At 46.8% G+C, this 15,151-nt stretch overlaps 1 protein-coding gene across 1 annotated transcript in view; it reads left to right on the top strand.

The window, feature by feature from the left end:
* Window positions 1–15,151, top strand: part of TANC2 (tetratricopeptide repeat, ankyrin repeat and coiled-coil containing 2) — a 113,301-nt gene that overhangs the window by 28,610 nt on the left and 69,540 nt on the right. Inside the window, exon 4 of the mRNA XM_026054423.1 lies at window positions 1,642–1,710. Coding sequence (XP_025910208.1) covers window positions 1,642–1,710 — 69 coding nt within the window. The remainder of the gene's footprint in view (window positions 1–1,641; window positions 1,711–15,151) is intronic.

The following is a 15,151-nucleotide window of genomic DNA, read 5'->3' on the forward strand; positions in this document are numbered from 1 at the left end:
ATGGCYCTGCAGAGTCAGCAGAGGTGTTTAGCTTGCAGAAACCCTCCTGAAAAAAAGCAAGGTCTGGGATCAGCTCATGTCAAACAAGCTCTATATGCAGCCAAGCAATTTGCTGTGTCCAGCCGAAAGCAGCCAGATTTATTAATTTATTTACTTATTGTAGCATCATGCTATCAAATTACACCCTCCTGGAAAAAAACGAAGCCCAACTGCATGAGTAACCCCTGAATCTTTTGGCGGCTTGCCAGCCGAAATCTGGAATGGAGAGGGCATCGAGCAGCACCTTGCAAAGCTGGAACCTGGCACCAGGAGGTCACACATCCCCTTGCAGCGCAGGGTGAGCGGCACGCTGGCGCGCTCGGCACGGCGCCCGCGGCCCTCCCACCAATTCTGCTTTTCTCTGCCTCTAACCAAATATTTACCTGTAAAAAGCATATTTGCAGCAGCTGTTAATACAGAAGGAAAGGTAAAGATTAAGTGATCTGTTTCCCCTAGTAGGACGTGCTCAACTGGAGGATTTGTCTGCATGCCTCATTGCAGCAGCATMAAGCGAACGGGGAGAACACCCGTGTCTAATGCCCAGTGGCAGTAATGGCAATCTCTAATGAATTAAACTTAAATATTTCCAACTGTGACATACTGATGGAGCTTACTGGAGTTATAAACATTTAAGAACAAAATGGTAAGGATTAAACTTCAAACACATGCTCAGCACCTGTGAACTGTGGCAAATGTTCAGCGAGTAAGGGTAGAAGTCATATTTTTGAACTGTCAAAAATAGCGTGTGTGCAATGTGCAGTAGTGTGGAATTTGTTATAGAGGAAATGCGGAAACATAACCTGGGAGCTGGCATTGGTAACGGGGAATTTTAGCTATGTGATGCTGCCTTTTAGCAGCTTTCAGGAACTTGTCCAGTATTTAAGTTATTTGAATGCACTTTTTTTTTTATTCCCCCCTTCCCATAAATATTTCTTATTGTTCACATTGCCCTTTGAATATCAAGAATAAAACGACTGCATGGGCACCTCTGAAGCACTGTGCACTTGAAAGCATTTATCCTTTTGTCTTCTCCACAGGCAATTTATGTCTCCCRACTGTCTGGGGGTTGCACTTTCTTGTAAATATATTTCTGCGAGCCACTGAGAACCATGCAGAGCAATGCAACACAGATCAATAAGAGCCGTGATGGAGCAAAAAGCAGTATATGGCCCTAAAACATAAAATGCAGCACTTAAAAATGTAGCACAAGTGCAATTCAGACGCGTGCTTTGTAGTGGAATAAAAATGGGGGCAGATTTAAGATGGTCCTGCATGTTATTAATTAAGATTATTAAGGTCAATGTTCATAGAGGTGGGAGGCTGAGGCTCTTGGATTGCAGCTTTCCGTGTTCTGCTGCAAAGAGGAAAAAATTAAGGCTCCAAGATCTTGCTTCCCCTGCCTTTACCGTTCCAGGTGTGTCCGTATCTAGCAGTAACTTGCCCTTAGCCACAACAGACCTTAACTCTTCCAGGTCTCAAGGCTCCGCTTGCGGCGCTGCAGTCCGGGCGCTGCTGCTCTTGCCGCTGCTCGGGCTCCCGCTGGCGAAGCTCCCGGCCGCCTTTCCTCCTAATCCCTCTCTTGCACCTTTCTCGCCCTCTCAGGCACCTCCACAGAGAATGACTCTGCTTTTGAACCCGACTACGCAATTCCTCCGCTCCCAGTGACCGAAGGTATGCAGCACATTCGGATTATGGAGGGCATGTCCCGCTCTCTTCCATCCTCCCCCTTACTCACACATCAGTCTATCAGTGTTCGGCTCCAACCTGTGAAGAAGTTAACTGGTAAGGACTTTACATAAGTTCCGTGGGGCTTTTAAGGTCCTTTGGTGCAAAACTCTGTAAGAAAACTCCTTTGAGCAAGCTTCTGTATGCTAGTCAGCATATGTTTACTGTGTCAGCTGCTGCAGGGTAGAGCCATGGTGTTTGCAGGACCTGGTAGCTTGAGGAGTTGTTCCCATGAAGAATCCTCCTAGTGTGAAAACGGTCGCTCTTTTACAAATATTCTCTGGCTTTCTAGGAAATTTCCAGTAGTCCCAGAATGTATTTTAGTTCCACTCTGTATTCTGGCTTGAGCATGATGAAAATGCTATAGCAATTTTAGGAACTTCATGCTAAACTTTTTAATGCCTAGAGAAGCATACATCAGAAAAACGCTGCACTTGTTTCAGTAATGCAAAGTGATATTTTTTGCATAGTTCATGCATATTTTTTAACTGTTTTGCTTGTCTCTCCCGAGGTTGGGTATTTGAACTTAAAGTACTTAACCTTGGCAGCTAATGTGCATTTAAAAGCCTGCCATCATTTCCACTGGGAATGGTTCAGAAAAACTTGATTCTTGCCTAAAATCTGCCGTTCTTTCCCACCTGAGGTTAAATTCGATCAGCCAGAACAATGTATTTACATCGACAGAAACCTCTAAGAAAATTGCAGATAACTCCCCCAGAATTACAAGCAGTGGCATGGTTAATTTTCAAAATTGTGATTCTCAGTGTGCCACATTCCCAGTTTTCTGAGACTACATGGAAATACGGAGCCTAGAATAGGGGAAAGTCAAGTTCTATCAGTAGCTTTAGGTTAGGAAGAATCACAAACTGGGGAAATGTAATTACAAAGAGGAAATTGTGCCATTTTTCACATGCAAGCCAATTTAACATAGGGAATGGATACAAAATACTCCCAGATGAGCATTTCTAACAATTAAAGGAGTAACAGTGGAATTATTAGTTTTTCTAGACAGCTTGCTAAAGGAGTGAGTTTTATAGAAAGATGCCTAGTGAGATCATTAACAACAAACAATATGTGATTAAAGAACCATTTTTACAGGACCCTGATAGTGGCTGTTTCTGTTTTATTTCACAAACCAATCTTTGTGTTTTATGATGTATACAAGTCCCAAATCATGGGCTATCTGTTTAAATCATTATTTTGCAAGTATCTCCGTGCATCAGCTGGGAAGTTCCTGTGGTAACTACTCTATGTTTTCCTGTTCTGATCCTGCTTTTTTTGAGAGAATACTTGAAAAACCAAAGCTAGCTGTGAATCTGTATCTTCATTTCTGAGTGCAAGTGTGTCTAATGAAATCAGATGAAAGATACTAAATGTAACCTGTATTTGTTCCAGATTTTTTTTTTACAGTTGCATGTTTCTCTAAATTTGATTTTACTGGATAAGAATCAGTAATATTGAGCTCATTCATGTGCTGGGATCTTGGTTAAAAATTTGGGTTTCTGGTWTCTATGGCTTTGGCTGCTGTTTCAGGAAAGAGGCTAAAGTTTGATACGCAAGCTCAAAAGAGCAGGTGAAAAAATATGTTTTTTATGGCCACATGGGAGCKAAGAGCAGGGGCCTAGTGCATTTTGCAAGGTGCCAAGCTTTGCTGTATAGACATAAGCAGAAACTATATTTCCTGAAAAGCAACAGGTTAGGTGTGTGCATGGAGTGGGTATTTGAAATTAGGTAGCATTATTTCTATACAATTGCTTGAAATTACCTATAAAASTGTCTTAAGTTCTCTTGTGCAATGGGAGGGTTTGCAAAGGGTTTTTCAGCACGGGTGAGAGCAGCGAAGCTGGTGGCACCTGGGGGGCTTGGAGGGGTTTTGGCCTCATTTATTTATTTATATGAAATATTTCTAGCTTTCAAAGTATCCTCTGAGCTGCAGCCTCTGCAGAGGGTTGTGCTGGGCTCTTCCCGCCTGTCTCCAGTGCTTTGTCCCGTGGGATTCCGGGTTCTTCCAGGAAGTGGGGCTCGGGTTTGGCTTACCCGGGCCCAGCAGTGACGCTTGGGCCAGCGCCGCGGGCACCATGGGGAGCGTCGTGGGTGCCTCAGCCTGATTATTTGAGTTCTTAGCTGGAATTGCCTGTTCATCTTGTGAAAAGTGTTTATTTTGCATCCTCCCGCGGTCGTTCCATGGTTTTGTTGGCTTTCGTTAAGGTAGTGGGCAGGCAACGCGGGGCGTTGTTCGTGGGTCCCGTTCAGCTGGGTCCGGCCCCGGCCRCGATGCCCCGTGTCCTTCTGCTTTGTCCCCTCCTTGTTTCCAGTTGTTACTGCGGCACAATAAAAGCAGTGATTTCCTTTGGAAGAGGATGAGGGTTATTCTGGGAAAGCGGAGTCTTGCAAAGAGAGGCTTTTGTCCCACTGACAGTTGCCACATGGGTTTTTCAAAGCAACCTTCAGAGCATAGAAAATTGTGGAGAAATTATCCAATTGTAGGGGCTTTTTCATGCTGTTTGCTCCTTCCATGCATTTGTGTGYGACTAACCCGCTCGTGTAATAATTTCCATATCTGCACAGGGGCTGTGCAGAGCACTCCGGTTCCGTTTGGTACATAAAACACTTGGTTTTTCTTGAAATATTGTTTCCCTAAAGATTCAGTTTCCTGAGACTTTGCAGGAAAACGTGACTGTGCCCAATTACATGTTTTACTTTAGTATTATATTTATTTATTATATTTATTTATTATTATGTTTTTAGCATTGCCTGAGCCAAGAGCTCCGCGCTCAACCAGCCCAACTTTAATTGTTTCTTGTAGAGCGGTGACAAAACCAGATTAATAATTGCAGCCTCTGGGGAGGCTCAGGTGGGTGCAGGGGTGCCGAGTGTGCRGGCTGCCGGTGCTGGGACCAGGGACCACTTTGCATGGGTGCAAAGCACGGCGAGCCATCAACAGAAAGCATTTCCAAAGGAGAGAATTAGAAATTTGTCTCCAAAAAGCTGCGGGGCTGCTGGGGACGGAGGCCGGGTGTGCAGTCTGGCGGCCGCCTGGGGCAGGTGGCTGCAGGGCTCCCGCAGTGGCTTGGTTTCATTTGGGCACCTGGTGCTGCCCTAGCACCGCGGTTTGTCCTCGGCCTTGGGAATATGTGCGTTGGGCACGGGATTCGCACGGCGTCGCTGCTGGGCCTGCAAGCTGCACCTCGCTACCTCCGCGAGGGCTTTGGTTCATTCGGAGCTGCTCCAGGGTGGATGCGATGCCGGGATGTTGGGATGCCGGGATGTTGGGATGCTGGGATGCTTTCCGGTGCTGGAGCGCTGCGGCTCGGAGCCCGGCCACCTGATGGTGCTGCAGGTTGCTCCAACCGCGCTCGCTTCCAACAGGGCGCAGCCTCTTTCCACTTCGTTCCTCGGCTTTTCCGCATCCTTGTAGGAAAACGATGGGCAGTTTTTCCAGGATAATCCTCAGCATGCTCTGTAGAAGATGAAAAATGGCCTTTTCCTTTGGCATTTTGCTCCAGCACCGCTGTCCCACGGGGCTTGGCATCCGAGCAGCGAGAAAAGGATGCTGCAGCTTTAACGCATCCGAGGACTTCTGAGCCTTTTCCTAGGAATTGTTCCCACAATCCATGTCACGGCTCCTTATATGGTGCTGCTTTCTATCCCCCCTCCCRCTCCGGTTGCCAAGCCAACAGCAGCACTGCACCATTCATCAGCGCTGGGGCGCAGCGCCGCATCCGAGCGGAGCCGTGCCGCCGCCTGCGGCTCCTCCCGGCACGGCCTTCCCGGCATTTCGTCCCGACAACGACGGAGGGAACTGGAAAACGGGCACGGAAAGAGACTCCGCTCGACCCCTTCGGTGCCCGGGGGAGCGGAGCCGGCGAGTGCTGCGGCATCCTGCAAGGAGAGGCTGCTCCGCGCCTTCCTGGAGGGACACGGCCTGGCGGCCGGGAGCTTTTCCAAAATCCACTTGGATTGGGGACAGAGACGACGTGCTGGTGATGCTGCTCCGAGGGGGGGGATCGCTCGGGTGCTTTTGGGCTTGACATCAGCAGCGAAAAGGTGGTACCTGTAACATCATCGCGCTGACGTGCGCAGCGAGCACCGAGGAGGATGCGCCGCAGGGATCCGTGGCTGTGAATTACCCGGCTCTGCCGCCTTTCCCGGCAGCATCCTGTGTTCCCGGGGCCTGGGCAGAGGAAACCGAACCCGTGAGTATCTGCACAGCCCGCGGGGCCTCGCGTCGTGCTTGGCTTCTCTTGGCTTCCTTTAAGCTTGCCGGAAAAGCGRCGTGGGAGAAGGGATGCGCTGGCTGGCAGCGAACCGGGAGGCCATTGGAAAGCTTTTGGAGCTCCTYGCCTTGTTTTGCTTTCTGGTGGGTTTTTGCACAAGCCCGGGTTGCCTCCTGCTTGCACGGGTGGCCGGAACGGTGTGTGCGATGGAACACAAAAATTCTGCTCAGGAGGATGAACGTCCTGAAAGAGCAGCCGAGGACGGAGCTGAAAACTGCCCCGAGTCCTTTCTAATCTTGGAGCGATGGTGGTGARATAAGGGGTCGTATTGGTACGGCCGGAGGAGAATCAAGTGGATTATAGAGCCCAGCTGGGCTGGGGCGGAGAGATGAATTGAACAAATCTGCTTCTCACCTAAAAAAATGGACGGGGGAGGTTTTCGATGTCATGTGTGAATAGTTGTTGGGAAGAAACCGTTTGCGGAGACGCTGTTAAGGTCCCCAGAGTCACCCCGTCCCTCAGAGCTGCTGTGGCCAGAGTGGTGGTTTTGGTGCAGATCCTCATCTTTGTTAGGGGGTTTTGTACCCCACATTACAGGAGGTTTCCGTTGGGGTTTTTTATTGCTTTCTGTGTGACATGGGTGTAGAATCCATGTTTTTCACGTAGGAGAAGGGACTGCTCCGGAGGCGGCGTTTTGAAACTGCAGCAGCTTGGCAAGGACTGGGAATGGGGCCGTGCGGTCCCCCTGYTTTCGGCAGGATCCCCTTTTCCGGGTGTCCCTCGCGTGCCGCTCCGTCTTCTCGGCTCTGTTACCAGCCGTGCTTATCCACAGGCTTAACCAAGCTGGAAAACCTGGGTTTTAAACTTGCTATATATACGTTTTGTGATTTTGACATCTGCATTTTTAAATCCCATTTYGTACTCAACCTATACAGTTCCTGGGAGTAAAGCCTGTTTTATTGAGACATTTCTCTTGAATATCTCTCTATTTTTTCCTGTTGTGTCGGTCTATACTATTCTTTTTTTATTCTGTTTCAGCCATTATTTTTGGACTTGCAGCTTGTTTTGGCAGGTGTAGATCTGTATGGACCCCCGCTGGGTGCATTAGATTGCTTAATTCAACATAACTTTTCGGGGGGAGGGAATTGCTTAATTTCCCACTTCTTTTGTGTGGCTCCAAACAGCTCCTGYAGTTCATACAGCTAAATAATATATGTTTTTGTAGCCTTGCCATTTAAACCAGGTCATGGGTGCAGGGCTTTTTTTTCATTGGAGAGCTAACTCCTGAGATTGCTACATCTATTTCATGGACTTGGGTGCAACTTTTATTTCTAAATGGAAGAAAGGGAAAAACAGACATGTACTTAGTTGCTGTTGGAAATCATGAGCCGATTTTAGGGTTTTTTTTTCCCAGCATGGTGTTTACAAGGCAAGAACCCCACCTGCAATACATTTGCAGGTATTCCTATATATGCTTAAATGAAGGGAGAACCCCAAAGGGTTCTGTTTAATGCAGATAATGTTAAAAACAAATCCAGCCTTGAACTTCCTTGGTTTTTCTAAAGCTGTCCGGGCTGGAAGTCTGTCCTGGTTTCACACTGATGCGCTGCAAAATGGAGCATCTGTCGAAGATTACACTTGTCTTGGGTGAGAAGTTGAATTTTTAGTCATAGCTAAAAAATTCCTTCAAAAGGAGAAGGTGCTGGAGGGAGCCTTACTGGGGAGTTAATTGGGGGCCACCTGCTCTCCCTTGCAGGCACCTTTCCTTTTGCCCCTAAAGCATTCCTGTCTCACTGTCATTTTAAGTGTCTTCCTCAGGTGAGGAGTTGATGTCACCGTGAGCAGGGGCTCTGTGTGGTGAGCAGGGTCTAGCCTCGTGTGCTTGCTCCATTGCCCACTTCGGAGTTAACACGGCTGATTGGGGCTTTGGATGGGGAATATCTTGTATTTGGCCTCGTCTCTTTGGCTGATGGCGATATCTCAGCGTGCTCCTAAGGATATGGTAGGAGAAGGCATCAGGGCTGGTTTCATGCAGCTTAGCTTTACTCCCTGCCTCTGCCTCCACTGGTTTTCTCCCCGAGCTTTTGCCTTCCATTTGCTCTATAATTTGCTGCCTACCTCTGCCCGTCCGCAGCTGCCTGTAAAACATTTAAGCACCATATAAATAGTCACTTTCCTGCCTTGACGCCTAAGCAAGTTGTTTTTGTTGCTGTTTTTCACCTCCCCTGCATGACTAGTACTGGTTTTAGTTTGTTCCTGCTCTAATGAGAGAGGATGGTGAGCAGAGCACCCTGCGCAGCCTTGGGTGGGCCTGGCAGAAGGGGCGGCTGGTGGAGCTGTTGTAGGTGCAGACCCTCCAGAGAAAGGGGGAATGCTGTCCAGCACTCACCAGGCTCCACGTGGAAGGCTGCTGCTTGTGCTGTGCTGAATTTGGAGGTGGTGAATGGACTCCAAAGGAGAAAGCTGGTCAAAGGCTCTAAGAGGAGCAACTTACAGGATTGCAGGTTTTGTGTGTGCGGCGAAGACCTTCAAAACCACCCTAGTAGAGGCCCAGAGCGAGCTGCCTAGGCCTTGAAGAAAAGCAAAAATAACATATTTTGCAGTGCAGTGTGAGATGGAATAAAAGATGAGATGGATCCTGCAGAAAGCTGCGGCGGGGGCTGGAGGAGGAAAATGGGCAAGTTGACTGCAAGAAGGATGAGATGCCAACCCAAGAAGGCCAAGAGAAACTCCAAGGGTAAAACGAAAAGGCAACAAATACCGAGTTGCCAGGATGAGGGGAAGGGAGTCTGAGCGTCTGCATAGATTTTTTTGAAAGAAGACGGGACCTAGAGGATTGAGGATGAAAAGCTGAATTACTGTCTGTGCTGGGTAACCTCCTTTGAACCTCCCTGACGCCGGGGCGCTGGCAGGTGGTTATTATGGCATCAAGTATTTAAGGAGCAAATTCTTTGAAACTCCTGCAAAGGCAGAATTATGGCTCACCTGGGTGTTGGGAAAAAGTCAATGTGAGTTTTGAAAAGTGGAAGTTTATTTTGCAAAGGATGTGGACGCAGGAATGGAAGATAAATCTGAGATGGTTTGGGGTGATGACACCTCCTGCACCGTGATGCGCTGGGAGCCCATGGGCCCCTCCTGGCCCTTTTTTCATACTTGTTCCTAGGTATTTGGTGTTAACTGCTAGAGATGCACTGCAGAGCTAAATGAACCAAATACTCTCATTCTCATGCAAAGGACAGCAGAAAACTTTGGGGGAAAAGCTTTGGAGAGGTCGCTGGCCGTAAGAGCTGCATGGGCTTTGGAGGATCTTCTCAAATTCCAAAGACTGTTAAAGAATGGATTTTTTTTTGGTCTTATAATCTTCTTCTGTAAGTGACTTCATACAGAGGGAAAAAAAAAAAAAAAACCCAGAGATGTGTTTGTCTTGGTATCTGTTTAATAAATTTCTGATTTTTCTCCCCAAAGTTTATCTCTCAATCTGAGCTCAGGGCTTTCTGTTCAGAAAACAGTGAAACGGCCTCTTTCCAAAGAGTGAACGTGCAGCCTTACCTGCAGGTAGATGGGAGTGATGAAACTCTTCACTTCTTCGTTTAGAACCAATGTCCTTTTCAGTGTATCCCGGCCTTTTCTTCATGGTTTTTCTCCTATCTTTTTAATATCAGTGCAATATTTGAGTCTCTAGATAGCTGAAAAAAGAACTGTGGGGTGACAGGAGATTGAATCGGGATAATGCTGTTCAGTGCTCATGCTTTGTTGCGTTCTCTGCTCATCTGTTTCAAATTTAACATTTAATGAAACAAAACTGTCGGGAAAAGGGAAGGAAGCTTTCCACTTCAGCACTGGCCAGTCCTGTTTCTGCTGCTTGGGAAGTTTCTTTTGTTTTTCAAGCAAAACTTACAGAGACTTTAAATTGGATGGTGGGATTTAAGCTCGCAGTGCCAAGTCTTCATTCACRCCATTTTTAAAGAAGTGTTTCGAAAGGAAACCTGACTGCAGAATAAATGTCTAAAAATTGCACGTTTTCCCTGCAAGGTGACGTAGAAAGCTGCACCAAGCGGCCTTGACTTTTCTCTTCTTCCACCCTCTCTTCTTGCCCAACCATGAACCACATGGGAGGGCTTCTACTCAAAGACCATCGTTTGCAAAGACCTCAAAAGAGGCTGAAAAGAAGAATTTTAGCTGGAGGGTGACTTGGAGAGCGCTTGAGCTACAGCACAGCTTGGAGGAGCCCAAACCCATCATGCAGGTTTGGGTGGAAAGCTGGAAGTTGCCCCTCTTGTGACTGCCATTCCTGTGTGTTAATGACATAACCATCATCTTGCAATCTGTCTCCCCTCGGGACGAGATTTTTCAYGTTGGAAATAAGCTTATTGGAAGAAAAAGAGTGAACGTAGCTTGTTTTTTCCTTCTTTTTTTCTTCTTTTCCGGGGATGTTTAATAGGAGCAACTTTCTTCCTGAAGACTTGACAGAGCAGCAGCTGCTCCGCATTCGCGCCAGGCTCATCCCATGGATTCCCATGGTCTCCTGCACAGCTGAAGCCTTTGGGCTGACCAGGGCTCTTGTCGCTGTCTGCTGTCTCCAACAGTGACAAGTTGGACAACAGATTGCTGTTTGGTTTGCTCAAAATGACAGCAAATAGTCTCCTTGTCAATACGCAGAATGGAAATGGGACTGAAATTCTTTCTGGAGGTACAGACTGGATGGGGTGAGCGTTTTGGGAGGAAATACGCACTTTCCGAGGATGCAAATTTGTTGCAGCTATGATTGAACTAGTTGTTGCTGAACCCTTGGACCCCAAATCTACGACCACACGTTGATCCTAGTGCTGGTGTCTTCTGCCCTGCACAGGATGCGGCGAGAACTGCTGAAAAAAAAGCACTAATGAAATTTTTTTTTTTGTTAAATCTGTGGTCACCTTTAGGCTTTTTGTGCTTACAGATATCATTAAAAAGCTTTTATACTCTCAAGCAACAAAATAGGAAAACCTATTCCTGTTATACAACAGCTTCTGCAAAGCAGGGCTGGATTATCTAAAGAAGGATATTAACTTAGTCTGTGCTCTCACCAATTCAATTTTGATGAATTAGTTTTTAATTTTTGTTTAAAAACCCTAATTGCAAGYGCTGGGGACATTAGAGCCCCTGCAAAAATAATGGGGTGGCCTTGAATTTTCTCCTTCTCCGGCTCTCACCTTGGCACAACGGAGGGTCCCGTGGGATTGCTGGAGGCGTCGGAGGCTCCGTAGCCCAGCGCGGGTTTGGGCTCTGTCCAGCCCCGTTGACACGGGCAGTTACTTGTTCCAGGAGCTCCGCGGATCAATAACACTGCAGCACTTAAACCATTTTAGTACTGGGGGAGACTTCAATAAAGTCGGTTCTCTGCAGCATGACGTAGCCATTGGGCCCCTTCCAGCACGTGAATCAGCCTCTGGCACCGCAGGGCTTCGTTATTAACTAAAGATGGGGAATATACGATGTGYGAAGCGTCCGCTTGCGCCGCGTTTAATGGGGGTTGCTAAGGCCGCTTTTCCAGCTGGCACCCTGGCTTTTCGCATCCTAATCTGGGCCGTATTTTGTAAAAACAAACAGAGAAACCCCCAAACAAACAGTAACATGTGCTAGTGGGTTTGCTGCCTTTCTATTCATAAGTGATAGGATTATGCTGGAATATATCAGTGCAAAAGTCAGCTCCTGGTTGTGCGAGATCAACGTGCAGTAAGAAACAGAGCAGCTCACTAAATTGCATAATTCATAGCAGCATTTAAGGTGTTCTTAGCCTGTGAAAAGTACAAATTTCCTGATTTTATCCTCTTCTGGCAGAGGAAAACTCAAAGCGTAGACGAAATTCAGCAGCTCTTTTGTGCATAAGGATTGGAGGGCACAAAATCGGGGTGAAAAGTCATAGGAGAAGGAGCTAAGCGACTTGGCAGGATCCTGCCAAGGACCTGGGCGCGGAGTGYGAATCAGGAGAGCTTGGGCACGTGGCCAGTTTGCATGTGTGTTTCTTGTGGAGCATGTGAAAATTAAGGAATATAATGAAAATCAGCAGCGGTTTGTGCAAATTCAGGTCACAATATCCAGAGCACAATAATGTACAGTTTTTATCCTGCTGGCAAGGGACTGGTACAAGGAGAGGCTCCTGCATCCCAGATTGCTGCTGCTCAAGGCTTGGTTTAAGCTATGGAAAAGCAGCTCCTGCCTTGTGCGGATTGTGCTGCTGTATCTGCATGCGTACGGCCCAGGTGTGTGTGTGTTGTAGTCCAACCCATGGAGTTGCTTCGGATCTGCTGAAATTTGTGCTTGGAAACCCGTTCTTCAGGCAGGTCCTAAGATGGTGATAGCCTTTGTGTGGTTGTTTTGTGCGAAATCTCCTTTTCGGGGCTCAAAGGGAATATAATAGGTGAAATTTTTGCTTAATCCATGATAATTTCCTTTTATCACTATCTTTTAATCTAAAGAAAATCTTTTTTTTTTAATTAAAGCCTCATCTACAAATCAGATGACAGCAAAATGGCAACACAGCAAGTGCAATAGAATTAGGAGGCTCAATAGACTAAAGCAGAGCGCAGTTCTAACAGCACAGGGAAGATGATGACTCTGAAGGGCTAAATACCCCCTCTTTTCTTGCCTGACTTGGTTTTGGTTTTCATGGATTGTGTTCCCTGCGTTGCTCCCCCGCAGAATCGATCCCTGAGCTCCGTGCAGACGTGAAAAGGGAACCGGTTCTGCACTTGCTGCCCTTGCTGGATGCAAAGGAGAATCGTCACGCAAACAGAGCAGGAAACCATTTATTTCTTTGCCGTCCCTGGGAGATAGGCCACTTGTTGCCAAAAGTGTCATAAATGACCCATCTAATTAAACTTTGTGAACAGCTTCCCAGCTAATTGTTTTGCGTTATTCCAATCCTATAATCTCTACCATTGCCCTTTCTTGGGAAAAGTTGCCGTCAGTGTCAAATGAGAATTTTATTTGTGCTAGATGAAGGACCTGCAGCTTCTCCCCTGCTCGTTTGGATACCAGTGGGATTAAGTGTGAATGGGAATTGAAGGAGCTAGCGCCCAACATACAATATTCATTTTAAATAACTTTTCTAGCTATWTAAATTTCACAGTGTATGCTAATAGTAGCAAGTCACCAGTTCCTCAGCTATTGTTCAGGAACATATATTTCAGTAGAATATTGCAGCAGAATATTAATGCCCAAATATGAATCTATSAGGATAATCTTCATTTGGAAGAGGGATGGGAGCGCTTAATTCTTTTACATGAAAATCCGCCTTTCATGTAATCGGGTTATGGAGGAGTACGGAGGAGGTTTTGTCTGCTTAAGGTCTAGGAATATCGAAAGTGAAGGAATTTATTGTGTTGTGGCTTTTTCCTGATGTGCAGGAACGCTGGGGAGATGATATCGACGGGAGCCTTTTAAAATCAGCTGCGGTGCTTGAGTCGTGTTGATTTAGAGCATCTCCTCCAGTGATAATCTGGCCTTTCAGAGTTCGAGGTGTATTTTTTAGAGAAGAGAGCAGTCAGTGCTCTCAGCTGATGTGTCTGGCTAAGGCTAAGGTGCAATGGACTTGCTCGTGCTCGTGAGGATCGCTGGTTTTCCACTGTCCTCAACAGAAGAGCGGATGGAAGAGCTTGCAGGATGAGTGAGCTGGTCACCTCTTGGTTCAGTTCTTGTTCAGTCCTTGCAAAAAAAAAAAAAAAAAAAAAGCATCACGATCCTCCATCTTTTCCTTGCTTTTATAATTTCTTCTTCCTCCTTGGGTTAGTAACTCAGCTTTTTAGTGCAAACCCGTGTGGCGCCTCCCCCGCTGCAGCCTTTAGCCCCTCTTGCGCGGTGTGAGCCCTGCGAGTTCTCCACTTGCGCTTCGTTTTAATTGCCTGTTGCTTCAAGTGATTTGTGGTTGCAGCGCTAGCCAGAAATGCTGAAGAAACAAAAGATGAGCCACTTGCAATGGAGCCAGCGTAGAAACGGCTCCTACTGTGCCCAGGGTGAAACAATGGGACGAGCATCGGAGCTGGGACTGCAGCTGCAAGAGGCAGCGCAGTAAATGGTCCGTGTAGAATTAGGATTCTGAGCTATTTCCATGCCGCAGCCACCACCTCAGGATTTTGCAGCAGAGATGGGGAAGGGGCTGCAGCCTCTGGTGTGGGAGAGGAGCAAGCAAGCGGGGCCTGTGCAGCCTGGAGAGGGGATCTCCATCCAAGCTCTGCTGGGTGGTGGCCATGGCAGGACCAGGGGCAATGGGGACAAGGAGAAGCCCAGGCAGCTCCATGTCCAACAAGAATATTCATTGGAAGAAGTTGCCAGTAAGAGTTGTGTGAATCATTACTTTATCATAAACAAATGCTGCACAGAACTTGGGGTATCTCAAATTGGCATTTCTCTCCCCCAGCTGTCAATACTGTTTTGTTACAGCCAGAATTTTCCTCTTTCCCCCGCTTTGTAATTTAATTCTCTGGACTTTTTTTTGCCTGTGTTTGCAAGGATAAGAGTGAAGCACTTGCTTTCTTTCTCACGCAGCATAAGTTTTAGTCTGATCATTTGTAGTGAATGCCAAATTTCTTGGTCAGGCACACGGAACGCACTCAATTTTGAAGCAGAAATTTAGTGCTCAAAGGGAAACAATTATACTAAATTTATGTGTTCCTTTAAGATATTTGCAGCTAAGTATCTCAAGCCTTAATGGGCTCCATTTACCTACATTTTTAGCCTTTCTGTAGCTGCTGCTGGCCTGCAGTTGCCAGGCCCATTTGCTTCCTATTAAAAAATAAATAAATAAATAAATAAATAAATCTCTTCCATAAAGTGGGAAAGGGAAAAAAAACAAAGAAGCGTTTGAGTATCAAACTGGGCCTCGATCCTCGCACACTTTCAGCCTGTACAGTTGGTTGAAAGTTTTAACAAGAGCCATCTCCTTTATAAAGAATGCAGATAACTTTTTTTTTTTTCTGCTGTGTGGGGGGTGCTGAGTAACCTGATATGAGCCTGACAGTGTCGTTTCGTTAAGTGCTTCCATCTGTTGCCGGCTCCTTCCCTTGCTCATGACCTCTCTCTCTCTCTCTCTCTCTCYCYCTCTCTCTCTCTCTCCCTCTCTCTCTCTCTCCCTCTCCCCTCCTGCTCCGTAGCCCCGTTGAGGAAGGCAAAGTTTGTGGAGAGCCCTCGAA

This window comes from Nothoprocta perdicaria, unplaced genomic scaffold (assembly GCF_003342845.1).
Source record: "Nothoprocta perdicaria isolate Ctin4 unplaced genomic scaffold, notPer1 scaffold_121, whole genome shotgun sequence".
NCBI classification, from domain to species: domain Eukaryota; kingdom Metazoa; phylum Chordata; class Aves; order Tinamiformes; family Tinamidae; genus Nothoprocta; species Nothoprocta perdicaria.